The sequence below is a fragment of the Mirounga angustirostris genome, unplaced genomic scaffold (genome assembly GCF_029215605.1).
Source record: "Mirounga angustirostris isolate CCGP_5_RB_7025 unplaced genomic scaffold, mMirAng1.0.hap1 SCAF_13, whole genome shotgun sequence".
Classification (NCBI taxonomy): domain Eukaryota; kingdom Metazoa; phylum Chordata; class Mammalia; order Carnivora; family Phocidae; genus Mirounga; species Mirounga angustirostris.
The window spans coordinates 83,070,900-83,086,759 of NW_026991721.1; the positions used below are offsets into that span (position 1 = coordinate 83,070,900).

At 46.5% G+C, this 15,860-nt stretch overlaps 1 protein-coding gene across 3 annotated transcripts in view; it reads right to left on the reverse strand.

Moving 5' to 3' along the window:
• The window catches only part of NTM (neurotrimin), a 409,148-nt gene extending 394,980 nt beyond the window's left edge, over positions 1-14,168 (reverse strand). For all 3 annotated transcript variants that reach the window (XM_064577214.1, XM_045894684.3, XM_045894683.3), the window contains exon 1: positions 13,272-14,168. In XM_064577214.1, the coding sequence (XP_064433284.1) occupies positions 13,272-13,438 (167 nt within the window). In that variant the 5' untranslated portion in view covers positions 13,439-14,168. The remainder of the gene's footprint in view (positions 1-13,271) is intronic.
• Between the last annotated feature and the right edge of the window lie 1,692 nt (positions 14,169-15,860).

The window sequence follows — 15,860 nt, forward strand, 5'->3', positions numbered from 1 at the left end:
AATAGGAATCACAATAGTTGTGTTGATTAGATAGCATAATGCTAGCTACTGTTAACAAATGAACTCCCAAATCCCAGAAGCCTATCACAATGAAGTGTATTTTTCCTTCCTGCAATAATCTCACAAATAAGGTTCTGGGTCAGCTGGTGGGGCAGGGGCGAGAGCCTTGCTCTGTGGAGGCATTCAATGACTTGGCCGATGATGGAGCATCTGCCAAATAGGACATGGGTTTCCAAGGTAATTTTGGACCTCAACATCCAGATGCCGTAAGGAGAAACAGCGTGAATTATTTCATATGGGAGCTTTTCACAGGCCAATCGGCACATAACTTTCGCTCACATCTGGGTAGAACTCGGTCACGTGGCCACACCTAAATTCAAAAGAAGCTGGGAAAGGGGAGTCCAGCTTTGTGCCCAGGGAGGAGGATAAACAACCTATATATTTTTGAACTGCTAACAATCTCTTCCTCAAATGTAAAGAACTGAACTGAGCAGTAGGGGCCATGCCCTGCCTTCTCATTTCAGACACAGGGAAACTGGGAAACCGGGAAACACACTAATTTTCTTAGCGGTATCCCATGGTGAGTTGTGACAGAGCCAGGGCAGAAACTCAGGTCACCCCAGCCCTCAGCCACTATTCACCTTCCAAAAACAATGACACTTGCTGAGCTTCTTCAAAATCATTCCACCACAAAGATGCCGGACTTGCAGCAACATCGGCCTCCACGGGGTCCCCAGGGTCACCGGATCAAAGCCGTCCTATTTGCCCACAGCGGATTCATCTCGTGCTCCGTCCTCCCCCACCGTATATAGCTAACACTGACAGAGTGCCAGACGCCGCTCTAAATACTTCCTATTTCCCTCCTGGCTCACTACTCCTATTACCAAACGACGACAAAACTGAGGCCCAGTGAGGTTAATCAATGTGCCCAAGGTCACACAACTGGGAGGAGGCAAAGTCAAGATTTGAACCCAGGGAGGGGCCTGACTCCAGGCCCTGTGCTCAATCATCATGCTTTCTAGCCTTCAGGTAGAATTCCCTTAATAAATAAAGTTTTAAAAATACATAATGGACACGGGATAATGTGTTAGAAGTGCGGTTCAGGGCGTCTGGGTGGCTCAGTTGGTTAAGCGACTGCCTTCGGCTCAGGTCATGATCCTGGAGTCCCGGGATCGAGCCCCGCATCCGGCTCCCTGCTCTGCAGGGAGTCTGCTTCTCCCTCTGCCCTCTTCCCTCTTCCCTCTCGTGCTCTCTGTCTCTCATTCTCTCTCTCTCAAATAAATAAATAATAAAAATCTTTAAAAAAAAAAAAAGAAGTGCAGTTCAAAGCCTGATTTCTGACCAACTCCCACTTCCTTCCCTTCCCCCCATGGCTGTAGGCCTTGAACTAGAAACTGATCCTTATTTTCAAGTGTTTATTAGATTTTCTATAAAAACCTCTTGTGAAGATGGAAATTTAAAGGTCCTTTAGCCTCCACACATGTAGATTTTATGAAATGTGTCACACGGCCTGGACAAGTCCCCCTTGACCTCCCATTCCTCTCCCTGTCCTGGAAGGCAAAACCAAGGCTAGATCACACCCCATCTACCTTACCTCTGTTCAGGAACACCCAAACTTCTGCCAATACAGATATATACCTGAGTCCCCTCTTCCTACTAAAACATAAATAATTTTCACTATTAAAAGCTTAGTATTATTCCTAATAAAATTTCCATTCACTCGACAATTATTTCTTAATATATGCCATGTTCCAGGCCATAATTTAGCCACTATAAATGAGAGCAATAAAGTCAGTAGCCTTAGGGATCTTACATTTTAGTGGAAGAGACCATAAATAAATAAGAGATGACTAAATAACAGACTTCCGTAAGTGTTAAGGATGATGACGAAAATTAAACCTACGTAGGGGAACAGAGGAAAGTAGGGGATGGTGGGCTGGCTGTTTTAAACGCATGGTCTGGACAGTCTTCTTTGAGGATGGAACATTTGAGCAGACACATGGATGCCATGAAGATCCAGCCATACAACACTACAGTGGGTCCTGGCAGAAGAAAGAGCATTTCCTCAGGCAAGAAGCGATCTGGTGAGTCCAAGGAACAACAGAGAAGTTCAGTCAACTGCATCCCTGTGAGTGGGAGCAGGTGTGACAGAGGAAATGTCTGAGGGGTAGGCAGGCACCAGGCAATAAAAAGTTTTTATACCATTGACATGTTTGCATTTCTTCCTACCTATTACTGGAGGCCGCCATGGGGTTTTGAACAGAGAGTGGTATGATTTGACGAATGTTCTTAAAGGACAACTTGAGCCAGCTGGTGGAGAATGGTTTCTGGTGGAGCAGCATGGGAGCAGGAAAACCAGATGAGATACTATTGGAATAATCCAGAAAGGAGCATATGATGGTGTTGACTAAAGAGGTAGTGTTCAAGATTGTGAAACGTGGTCTGATTCAAGAGATATCTTGCAAGTAAAAGCAAACAGGATGTATTGGTGAATTAGACGGAGCATAAAAGAGAAAGAAAAAGAATATGTATCTATTAGGTTGGGGGCCTGAGCCTTTGGCTGAATGGGGGTGCCTATTCCTAGGATGCGGGCAGATGGGGAGGGAAGATCAAGTTGGTTGCTGGAGGTGGGGGAAATGGGGCTGGGATCAAGAGCTTTGGCTGGAGGCACTGGGTTTGAAATGTCTGAGCCAAAAAAAAAAAGAAAGAAAGAAAGAAAAGAAAGGTAAGAAAAGAAACACCTGAGCCATAAAAGCAGACATGCGGATTAGCGCTAGGTATGTGGTCTGGAGCTCCAGCAGGAGAGACTAGTCAGGGCAGAGCAAAGGGCCGCAGCAAGAACATCTGTGGGTAACACAGCCTCATGGCACCACGTGCCAACGCGAGCAGGGATTCAGAGAAAGACAAGAGAGATTGTCCAGAGGCCACAATGAGTAGCAAGGAGAGTATCTATCTGACTTTCAGGGCTCATGATAAGCAGTACGCAGGAGAAAAACAGTCACTGTCAACATGACTCTGGGAATGGAAATAACTCAGGAAATAGTCACATTTCAAGTTTAAGCAAGAAAGAAAAAAAGAGAAAGTGAGAGCAAGAAAGGGAGAGAGAGAGAGAGAAAGAGGTCCTTCAGGAAAAAGACTGGCAACCTAGGGATTTTGCTGGTGACAGATCATGAAGCTCAGACAGTAGAAAGGTTTGGAGGATAGGAGAAGTCTTCAGTTCAGATCATTGGAGGTACAGGACCATATGGTCACAGTAAGAATCCAGACAATGCATATGACCTGGGGCAGGCGGGGAGGGCTTTGACTTCTGAGGTGGGTGAAATCACTGAGAAGTGGGAACACGCGGGCCTGTCCTGATGGTCTCTTTGGAAAAAGAGGGTAGTGAGCTCTGAGTACAGTCCTACTCCACATCAGCCTCCTAAATACTTATAATGGAGAGCTTGGGGGGGTCATCATGACTAGGAGAGGCACAGCTCTGACACCCCTATGGACTGCAGTGGCTAGTGTCACTGGGGGTGATAAGGTGCTCTAACCTGGCTTTTCGGTGGTCCTTTATATATGATGATTACTTAAGAGAACTCTTCCTTTAGCATTTCTTTCTCCAAGTCCATTCATTTCCTGGAGCTGTTACAACAAAGCCTGACAAACTGGATGGCTTAAAAAAAACAGAAATTTATTGTCTCACAGTTCAAGGGACCAGAAGTCTGAAATCAAGGTGTTGGCAGGCCCATGCTCCCTATGAAACCTGTAGGAGAGAATCCTTTCTTGCCTTTTCCTTCTGGCGGTTCACTGACCATCTTTGGCAGTCTTTGGCTTACAACTGTGTAATTGCAACCTTTGCTTTCTTCACTACATGGCATTCTCCCTGTGTGTGCACCGTGTTTCTCCATGGCCATCCTCTTACAAGGATGTCAGCTCTACTGAATCAGGGCTCACCTTTCTCCAGTGTGATCTCATCTTAACTTCATTAATTACCCCTGCAATGACCCTATTTCCAAATAAGATCACATTATGAGATACTGAATGTTAGGACTTCAACATAACTTTTGTCTTGCTTTCTTCCTTCCTTTCTCTCTCTCTCCCTCTTTTTGTTCTCCTTTGGAGGGGAGCACAACTCAACCCACAACACCAAAGTACTCCTCTTTCCAGTTTTTATGTATAATAACTGCACCAAATTAAAAGGAATTTGCATGTATTCTCTATCTTACTATCTTCCTCGTAGCTTCCGACTGGTTAGAATTATTTTGGATTGAGCTTTCCTGATGAGCACATTTGTCCAAAGATGATTTTTCTGAGTGTGAGTGAACTTTTCCACTCCATTATAGCCTGTCTGAAAGCCAGAGAAAATCAAGAAATTATTTTCACACAAACGTATCTTCCTTTGCCTACATGTGGCCAAGAAAGTTTTATCTGACGGCTGATTTCAGTTTTGTCATTTTCCATCAGTCTAGCGGTTGATGCTTTTTTCATTAAAAATTCTACTATTTAAAAAAAACCCCGCTGCAAGATCATTTCATATGTTCATTTTATAAGACAAATCTAAATCCCCAAAGCTTTCTGAGCCAAAGCATCTTACACCGAGAAGAGAACAAGTTGGCCAAATATGCCCAAATAAGCCCAAGTAACTCAACCATGTCAATCAGTGAGATTTGGGAAAGCCAGATAAGGAAAGAGGGAGACTTCTATCTATAACTTAAATTAATTTGAGCTCCATGGCATACAGTTGAAGTGTAAAGGTCTGTTTTTTGTGCTTCCATCGGTGATTGCTGTGATTAGTTTCTAATGCGAAGGCACACTGGTCTTACCCCAGACTTGAACAGAAAAAAAATGACCAAATGCAGAGAGACTTCCTTCTCAATTTTCACCATCACTGTTCAAGTCCTGAGCTGGCCTTTTAATGCATAGGAGATGTGAATGAATGGAAAGATTCCAACCCCCTCCTCCCCAAGCAATGGCATCCCTACTTCTATTTGTCAGCTGACTCCAGTGTAATTATCATGGAAAAAATCAGTCTTCCAAGGAATAAAAGTCTACTAATCCTAAATCTACACATGAACTCCTGACCCCACTATTTGTTTCAGAGAACCCGCCTCTACAGAGCCTTCCGTATGGCTTTTTTTTTTTTTTTTTTTGGTAGGAAATTCATCTTTAGAGCCATGAACTGTCAGAACTTGCTATGCAACAATCTTGTTATGAAAAATAAAGAAATACCTTTCTTCTCACTCCCTGTCAGAAATAAAACAGTGCAAGAAATTATTTGAACTGAAGAAGGGTCCTAGGATCTAAACAGATGTGTAGAGAAACACACAAAAGTACAATTAGGGTTTGTGGAGAGGCATTCCTCTCTTTGCAGATCTTTCACAAGCAAGACCCAGTGTATCAATCAAAGTGAAGCTACATGGGTATTTAAACTACAACAGTTTATAATGAAAATTCCCAAATGTGTGAATATTATATATAAATATACATATATACATATGTGTGCATTTGTATATATATATGGAGAGAGAGAGAGTAATAGTTATACACCAAGCTTTATGTGCATTATTTCATTTTAACCCAAAATAACCCTTTGAGGTAGGTAATAACTGTCCTCTTTATACAGACCAATTAAAAACTTTTGCCCAACAGCTCATAGACACAATGCTTGGATCAGGGTTAGCCAAATCCTGTCCCCCAGGCCGTTTTCTTTCTAGCATACCATTCTCGCTAGAATATGAGTTATAAGGTCTTTGTTGGAAATCTTTGCCTCTATCAATCGTGCTCCCGTTAAACATTCCTATTTCCTCCTCCACCTTGGCGCACATGGGCAATTTGGAAATTGCATCCTAAACCCAACCAACTCTTAATTTCCTAAAAACACTACTATTTGGCCATCTATATGATGTTAATTGTATTGTTTATTTCTTATCAGTAATCTGTTATGCAGAGTGGAAAGCCATCAACCTTCTCCCAAGGAAGCAAAGTAACCTCAAATAATGCAAGGATAATGTTATATTCTACCCATCAGTGGAGACTTTGAACCTAAGAGAATAAATATGCTATTAACCTTAATCATAAATTTTTTCAAGATTCTCCCATCTTGAGAGATGTCAGTGGTCTTCTAGTAAAACTAAGAAGAAAGTTTATAGTCAAGGTCTCACCCACTCTGCCTCCCACCGCCGGATATTCAGATACACTGGCTTGTGGGATCCTCATAGAACTGTATTTCTACCTCAATTTGTTCAATATCCCAGGCCAGAGAAATACATGGTGACGTTTGAGGATTTACTAACTCTCTGTGAGAGAGTCCAAGACTGCTGATCTCTGAAGCAAAAGGCTGGTGGGAGAACCTGGAATAGACTGATACTGAACAAACTATGGAGATTCTAGGGATGTGTAATGAGAAGGAACGTCTAGAGTTTTTGTGTCTCCATGTCATAAAAGCTTAAAAACTCCCATATCCCATTCCTAAAATACTTCAAGAAGGGAGATTCTTATGCTCTAGAACAAGTAGGAAAAAAACAAATTCACCTGGTTTCTAGAAGAATTACACCCTGGCAATGAGGCAAAGAAGGGATAGAATGAGAAAAGTCCTGTGGTACAAAAAAGAGAATCAGCTTCGAGTCACACAAAACTGGTTCCAAGTTCCAGGCTCAGCCACCATCTGACTGTGGGATCTGGGAAAATGCCTTACTTTTCTCAGTGCTTTGGTTTCCTGGTCTGTAAAATCAGAATAATAATTGCATCAACCTGGTGGAATTAAATAAGACTCTGTTCGCAGAGTGCTTAGCACGGAGCCTGATACAGTGAACAGTGTTGTCCCATATGGAATGAGAGATGGAGCAGAGGCTAAGAACTCAGGCTTCGGCGCGAGACACGACCAGCAGTGAGCGGCGAGCACGGTGATAAATGTTCGCTGACTGTCATCATGCTGTCAGCACGCTGATTTTGCACTTAGTAGGAGAGGGTGGCCTGTCTTTCAGGCACAGGTTGCCCTACACCAGGGCTCACAGCCAAGTGGGGAAGCATGGGCTGGGTATCAGCACCACCTCACCCTTCCCAAAGGCATCTTTGTGCAAGACTGATTATCACTACCCTCATTATCTGTAAAACCAGGTAGCTCAACTCCCTGGTCTCTGCAATCCTTTCAAACTCAAAAGAAACACTTCTTCAAGGCACCTATACTTGCAGGTGAGGAGCGTCGGAGGACCCGGACCCAGCCTGTCCCTCTGTGCTCTTCACCAGGTTCCAGTGACAACTGGCATACTCCTTCTCCTTCTGCCCCAAGCCTGGTTGGGTGTTTCGTTTTCCCATTTTAGTTTTTGGCTCCTCAAAAGGCTGAGTGTGCTTCCAGGAGCCTCCCTCCACAACCCCATCTGTCCTTGCTCTTCTGAGCCACAGTCCACCGGCTGGATGGCTGGCAAGCCCCGGAGGTGAGCACACGGCGGTCGATCCTGGGAGGGGCAGCTCAGTCGGAACAGTACATGCTTCTCGAGCGGCATTGCTATTCTGAACGAGTTAACGCATCAGGAACGAATCGATAGGTACAGCATGAGACAACCACGCCAGCAAACTCCACATGGAGAGAAGGAAGGATGGGCAGAGAGGTGCTCCGTATCTGGAAAATGCTAATGTCCCCCAGCTGCACCTGGGGTTGAACACCTCATCGGAGAGGAGCATTTCTTCAAAGGCTTAAGGACTGGGTCGGGAAGTGACCTGGCAGGAGGGAGGCACGCGTCATGGGTGCAGCTCTGAACTAACCGACAGATGACACAGCCCATCTGTGTCCCTGACAGAAAGACACCAGCGCAATTATGTGTGTTTGTAACTCCTCAGGAGCAACCTCACACAGCTGGGTGGCCCGGTCAGAAATGACAGTGAGCCGGGAACATGTCCAAGGGCAAGGACAACACAACACAACTCAGGGAAAGGGACAGGGAAGGGCAAGGAGGAGAAGACAGTGATCTCAGATTTCCTGCATCCATTCATGCACCAGGTACTTTCTGAGCACCTTCTACTGGCCAGATGCTGGTGACACAGTGCTGCATGAGACCGAGAAGGTAGCCCTTCTCCAGAAAATTCCAGCCCAGTTGGGGAAGACAGATCATAAACACATAATCAAATGTCTGAAATAGGAAAACTTGAGATACGGATGCCTGCTCTGAAGAAAAACAAATCCCAGATGGTATGTTAGTGTAATGTGTGTGGAGGTAGTAAGGGTCATTTTGATTTGGGTGTTGGTAAAGGCTTCAGGGAGCGGGTTCCATCTGAGCTGAGGCCAAAATGATTAATAGCTGTCCGTGGAAAGACAGGGGTATTCCCAACAGTGAGGACCACAGGTAGAAAGCCCCTGTAGCAAGAATTCATTTTCTATGTCTGTGAGGTGGAGAAAGGGCCAGGATGTCTATAGCAGAAAAACAGGCAGGATAGCCACTCAGACTTTGTTAGCAAAGACCATGCACCAAGTCATGTGCTGCGTATTGGGATGCAAACATGAAGAAGGCATAGTTTCTGCCCTCAAGAGGCCCTGGACTGGCTGCAGAGACAAAGAGAGAATCCATCTGTTATAAAATGAAATGCTAAGTGTTTTACACGGTATGAATAAAGTGTGCCACAGCTTCCTATGTTTAGAAGGGCACTCCATGCGTTTTCTCAAATATCAAAAACATTATTCTGTTCTATTCCATGGAGTTGCTATATCAAAATCCAACTTCAATCTTGTACATTTCTCAGATCTTTCCTTTCTTTTCTTAACTCATCCAAAAAAAAAAAAAAACCGACACTGTGCCGTGACAAAGCCTACAGTCTAGATAAGTGAGAGAAGGCACAGCTCAGCCTCTGATACTCACTTACCAGATGATCCCAATGAAATAATTCACTTTACTAGCTGTTGCCTTATTGGGGGAATCTATGATAGCATGAAGCACACTCATCAGAATTGCCAAGCTACAGGCCACACTTAGTGAAGGTCTCTGATTAGTGACATCCACACAGATGGGCACCTCAGGCTCTCCCACTCCTCACTCCTTCTTCACTATTCCTATAGAGGAGTCCAGTCGGAAAGCTCTTTTCTGACCCCACGTACACATACTGCCCATTCACTAATGGGCACACTCTGCCTCATCTGTTGGTTACCTCATTGCCTGGCCTTTTGAGTTGGACTCAAGACCCCGGAGTGTGAAGTGTAAGCCTCATGTCTTTCCACACCCCAAAACCCAGCTCAGGGCCCGTCTTGCAAGAACCACTCAGTAAGTCTTTGTTGGTTGACCACAGCTGTATTTTAAAATAAAACGATGGAGAAATGCAGTAAAGAGACAAATGACATATAGGCTGGGGGATGTTTATGCTTTGTTTTCATTCATTTTATCTGTTCAGGAAACATCTGGGAGCACACAGTGCTCATGACATTATACAGCACGATATCTGCTTTCCAAGCCCTAGCTGCCCCCCCAGTGCACGAGGAGAAAGAACACAGAAAGTTCAGCGACATCGCAGGAGAGGGTCTAAGCCAGAATGCCTAGAGGAGACTCTAAGTACCAGCAAGGGATTAGAACACAGAATGCAGTGGGGAAAGTGTGGTGCACAAGATCACGGAGTAAGGGCCTGAGTTAGCGCAAGGATCGTTAGCACTAATTGGATGAAATAAAACATTTTTAAAAGCCCCTTGCTACTTGGGTGATGCTACCTAAATTCCCTGCTGTAGACCTCTGATTCCTCAGCTACTAAGTTGGGAAAATTAAGTGTATATCAAGAGTTGTTGTGAACATTAAATGTTACGATGTATACAAAATATTTAACACCCACAGTAACTGACCGATCACTGACAGTGCTATTCATTTTATTAACATTATTACGACTAGTGTCACATAATCTGGCTTCAAAGCTTCCTATCTGGGCAACCTTAATCAAATGATGTAAATTCTCCGTGCCTCAGTTTCCTCACCTGCAAAATGGGGATAGCACCTACCCCACAGGGTCTTTATTAGGGTTAAATGTTAATATTAGGAGACTAGACGACAGGTGAGATACTATGTAAAACAAAATTCTACCTGACACAGAGCAAGTGCTCCCTAAACCTTAGTTAATGTTCTTATTACTGCACATTCTGTTCTACATAACCTCACCCTTTAAAAAAAAAATATGCATACAGACCAGCAGCAGGAGGGCAGAAAGGGTGGGAGATTGCACATTGTTTGCGATTCCTTTCAGGCTGTCAAAGCCACCGTTGGGTGAAAGGTTTCTCAATACCTCCGCAAGGATCGTTAGCACTAATTGGATGAAATAAAACATTTTTAAAAGTTTCCTCACATTAGAATCTGCTGCTGAAGCATTCGTTCTATGGGGACTAGAAGAGATCTTCAAAAAATGAAACTGGTGAGAACAAAGCAGAATAACATGCAACCAGAGCAAAAAGTCCTCTGCTGGTTGAGAAGTAAACTACAAGCATGGCCCTAGGGCTCAGCCACCATGCTGTGGAGAGGGCGGCTCTCCAGGGCAGGGCAGAGGTGCCCTAGTTGTATTCTGTGTAGCCTGGTCACATGCTGAACAAAAAAATGAAGAAAGGAAGGAAAGGAAAGAAGAAGGGATGGAGGAAGAGAGGAAGGGAAAGAGGGAAGAAAAAAGAAACGATCCACATATAATACACAAAAAAGCAACAAAACAAAAAACAAAAACAAAAAATCCCAGAGCCCTGAGCCACTAGACAACTACAACCTAGAGTCAGGTTATGTGCAAATGTATCAATTTTTGTGTAAACAAAATACATTCTGAAATTCCTATTTGCTTCTTTGCACACAGAATTACACAGTACAGAGACTATGCTTGAGAGTTCAAGGCCTCGAACTCCACAAAAGTACACGCCAACATGGTGGACCTCGCTTGTTCTAGTGCATGAGAGCCTGAGAAGAATGCAGATCATCCTGCAGAGGCATGAGCTTCCTCTGTGCAAGTCGTCTGTGACACCTGCTGCCCAATTCACATCCTAAATCAGGCCATTGGCCAGTGGGTTGGTGTCAGTCATATCCTGGCCCCTCTAATCCCTGCTCTGTAGGGCTCCATCCGCTGGAACGGTCTTCCTTCTGTATGTCAGTCAGACATTTAGTCCCAGGGGCTGGCACAGAATGGCAAAGAATGGCAGGAGTTGTTCTAGGAGGGCCTTTTTATGCAATGGCAGGGTTGGGTCTAGAGAGGAAGCCCCATCGTATTCCACTTCCTCCATCTACACCTAAACAAGACCAGAGCAGATGTGAAAATGCAAACAGACATTGGTGCCTGAAAGGGACAGGGACAGGGAAGCCCAGAGTGAGCAAGAAAGTCATGGAAGGAAAGATAAAGAAAGAGAAGCAGCCAGCACATGATAATGCAATTTTAAAGAGAAGCTGTTCCTCAGGAAGGCGCATGCCCTGGCTCAGCATCTGCTGAATTCAGCTACCCTCCAGAGAGTCTCCGTTCTCATGAGCCTCGGGGGCTGCCCTCTGGGGCTGAAACCAGATCCTGGCTCATCCAACCCCCCATCATTGTTCCTAAGATGTGGGATCATTGTCTGTCAGAGCCCCTTTGCTGTTTCTTTTCCTCCAAATCTCCACAGAGCTGACTACTTTCCACCTTCTCCTTGAAACTACTATCCCATCTGTTCCTAAAATGTTCTACATGTGAGAATGACTCTTTCTTATCTCTTGGGGACTACTGCTTGCAGCTAAGGGTTAGGGACAAAGGGAACATCCAGAGAACACTGAATTCATCACTGTATTGTGTTAGGGTTTCATTTCTGTATCTCTCGTTAAGCAGTCTGAAATCACAGCATTTTTAGAGCTCTGTGAAATCCCCTTATAAAACAGATCTAGTAATTCTGGGGTGGGAGGCAGTTAGATATTTAACCTTTGTTCAAAATAGTCCCGAAAGGGCTTAGTGGAGAGGTGGGTTTCCTGAGCCAGTGAGTAACTAGGAATTCACTGAGGCATGGACATTAGCTCCACAAAGGCAGTGGAAGATGGGATGCTTTGCAGGCCCTGTGTGGGTCCTTAAATCACACACTTCCTTTGGCAATGTTCTGACAAGTCAGTCCCGTACTTCCAGGGCCCCCTCGTCAACATTTTCTGTCCCGTGGGTATTTCCTTGAGGGTACCATCCATAAACAATGCAATTTTAGCAGAACAGTCACCAGGGGCAAAACAATGGACACCAGCACCAATATTATCTTTCCAAGAACTTTCATATGTAAAGGATAGGAATATTGCCATGTTGCCTTGCAGTGGGCTCAATGGCCCAGTTTGGGAAACTTTATGTAAGAAGGCATATTAAATCAAAGAGGCAGAGAAATCATTCTTCTCATGAACCTTCTTAACTTCTACCTCATGCTCTTTCTAAAATTCTAGAGAGGAAGATTCCCCATTATAATCACTAATTTTCTGTTACCCTCTTATGAGGGGTGCAGTGTGTAGACACTGGAAATTGAGTTAACATGTCAGTAGACAGGGTAATCAGGGACACAGACTCATCCCACCTTACACAAGTCATAACCAAGATTCCACTTCTCCTCAGTTTCTGTAACCCTTAGCCCCAGAAACCAATCAGGACCCAACTCAACACTGAAATCTGTCAGTTCAGTAGATGAGTTTTGCACATACTGCTTTAGTGGACAGCTAACCAGAGTAAATGATAATTTCCATGGACAAATCAGACGCATCTCCATGACTTCAATCTCAGAAAGCCATGTTTAGACAAGAAAAAGCATGTCCTTCCACCCACCGGCTCATGGCTTGAAGGCACCCCAGAAAAGCCCAGACACAGGCAAGCCCAGGACAAAACAGCAGCTCTGCGGGAGTACAGGAGCCCACGGGCAACTCCCCATGGCATGGGCAGAGTGAAGGCATTCACACGAAGCCAGACTCGTCCTTTGGGACTCATTAACTTCAGAGATGACAGTTCACGCTGAGCCCCAGCCAGGTCCCCAGTCACCATGGCCACCAGGTTCGGGCACACACAGTGCCCAGGCCACTGTCCTCAATCTCGGTGGCTCCCTGCCTCAGCCGCCTCTCATGCTTACCAAGTCCTGAGCCAAGGAGGCCAGTTTTGGGGAAACAGCTCATCTCCCCAACCTCTGAGCGTTTCCCTAACACCACCACGTTCCCGGGGCAGAGCACTCAGCTCATCCGTGAATCCTGCAGCCCAAGGAACCAGCGACCTCCGTACCAGCTGTTCCAGTGCACACACCTGCACCCCTGCCCCTGCCCCCCCCCACCACCCCATACACCTCATTGTCAATTCATAGAAGAAAGACAGCTCCCTACCTGAGGGTGGCGCTCTCCCCCTGCCGGACCGTCACGTTGTCCATAGCTTTGGGGAAGGTGGCATCTCCGCTGCGCACGGGCACTCCTGTGGGTACAAGGAACAGCAGCCTGAGAGACACGACCACGAGGCACTTCCAGGGCAGGAACAGGTACCCACAGACCCCCATCCTCGACAGCCACAACTTCCCAGAACTCCGGCAGCGGCGCGGCACACACCCCCCGGGCGAGCACAGGAAGTGGGTGGGGTGAGGGAGCGAGCTCAGGGACCCAGCAGTGAACTAGCGGCGACCGAGAGGCGCGGGAGGAGAGGAGCGCGCAGACTCCTCTAAGTCTAATATTCCTCCCCCAAATCCGGCCTCGGATAACCAATTTCCACGGAGGACAGCGAAGGGGGCTTCCTCGGTGCTGCTTCGGCCGAGGAAGATGGCCAAGAACGGGGAAGCGCAAGGCAGGTGCAAAGGTGTGGGCACGTCTCAGGAGTCCCTTCTTCCCGTTAGCAGTTCTGACATGGCACTTTGGAGTGGAGTAAGCACTTTGGTACCAGAAGGGGACAGGGGGTGGGTCAGATCCGGCTCCCCAGAGGTGGTCTGCAATTCCTCAGTTCGAACAAGGGGGAATCCAACACTTTCTTTGTAAGTTTCGGAGGAAGGACCGCCGGCAGAAAAACAATCCGTAACAATAGCCAAATGGAAAGTAGAGCACGCAGATGGCGGCTCCGCCGAGCTTCGTGCGATCCGGACCCGGGGTTCCTACGGCAGCCTCTCGGTCAACTTCCTCTGAGCGCAAATGCGCGCTGCAGCCGCTGCGATCCGGCCGGTCTGGGCAGGGCCAGGCGCCGCGGCGGCGGCCGAGGCAGGAGCAGCCCGGCTGAGCGCAGCGCGGCGGCCCTTCGCTCGCTCGCTCGCTGGGGAAGGCGAGGCGCAGCCGGCCCCGGAGCCGCGCGGACGCCACGCTCAGCGGCCGCCCCCGGCCTCCGCGCCGCCTTCCTCCCGGGAGCAGCCCCGACGCGCGCGGGCCCCGACCGCCGGGGTTGTCATGGCAGCAGCTCCATCACTGACCGCCACTTTCTCCGGGGCCGGCGGCGAGCGGGCGGGCGGACTGCGCGCTCATCCCGGCGGGCGGGCGCGGGGCGCGGGGCGCGGGCGCCCACCTTAACCCCTGCGGCGCCGCGCCGCGCCGCGGCAGTGCACCAGCCAAGGCGAGGAGTTTAACCATTCCCCCCCCGAAGAGCTGTCACCTCCAAATTAAGAAGAAAGGCAGAGTTACCACACAATCTTAATAAGCCCAAGACATCTTAATAAGGGTCACAAACTAATTAACTAGGAAAGGAAAACCCTGCAGCATGCTTGCATGCACCTTTAAAATGATCAGATTCGATCCATTAGCATTTAGAGTAAATTTACAGTGTTGGAAGAATGCTTTAGAATAATCTAATTTTTATTCAGTAGTCAACGCCCACCCTACCAGCACCCCGCCCACCCCAGGAAAGCTACTTTCAAACACCGGAGACTCAACACCACCATTCTAAACAGAGATCTTCCATATATAAAATAAATGCAAAATCACAGAAGCCCCTTAGTATGTGAAACTTCAAAATCGCATCAAAATTTTGGTCAAGTTCTGACACTAACTTACATTCTTTATTCTTGTATTATCGACATTAAAAGATGCTAGCCCTGCAAAAGTGCTCATTCAGATGAATGAGTGTGAGCCACTTGCTTTATTTATACCGTGTACTCCCAAGTTCTCTGGGCTTCACAGCCTTGCAGAGCTGATTTCATCTTAAGAGGTGTGTTTTTCGAATTCTCAAAACCTAGGGAAGAACTGAATTTGCCTCATTTCCTGTCATTTCTCCTCTCTGGCTCCTGTGGGTCCCTGCATACCTACGTTTTAATTTCTCCCTTAAGTCCAGCTCAGACCGAATGTGCATTCCCCTTCCTGGGCCTGGCCCCTGAGCTGGGGAGAATCCCAGAACAGCCCAGCCCACACAGCAGTGCCAACACTAGAGTACTCTCTCCTCAAGGACTCCCAGATTTTAGCCCCCTACACTGACCCAGATTCTCCCTGGGGATAGAGAAGGGGCAACCAATGATGACTTTGTCTCTTTCTCCCTCAACTCTCTATCAGATCCAACCAGGAAGCTGGTTTTATTCAACACCTGTTAAGTAACAGAAAAACGTTCTTCCCAAAGCCATCCAGCCAACACCAAAAAGATTGAATCATTCTAACTATAAGAGTCCTGGTGCCAGAGAAGTCCTTACACCTTGCAGATAATAACTACCACTTACACGTAGATGACACGTGTGTTAGAGATGAAACAAGCATTTCACCCTTCTACTGCCTCCTCTAACTACTTTAGATTGGTAGGGATGGAGGTAGGGTTTGCAGATGTGGGAGCCATACTCCAGGGTAACAAAGACAGACTGAGCAAACGTGTTTTTCCCTTTTAATAGTTGACCAGAAATCGATCAACCAGAAAAGTTGAGCAACTTTACACTGAAGCTCTCAATTAATCCATCATTAGGATCATTTTTCCTCATCTCTGGTGACTTCTCCTGAGATTAAATTCTCAGGGAAACCCATCTGCTA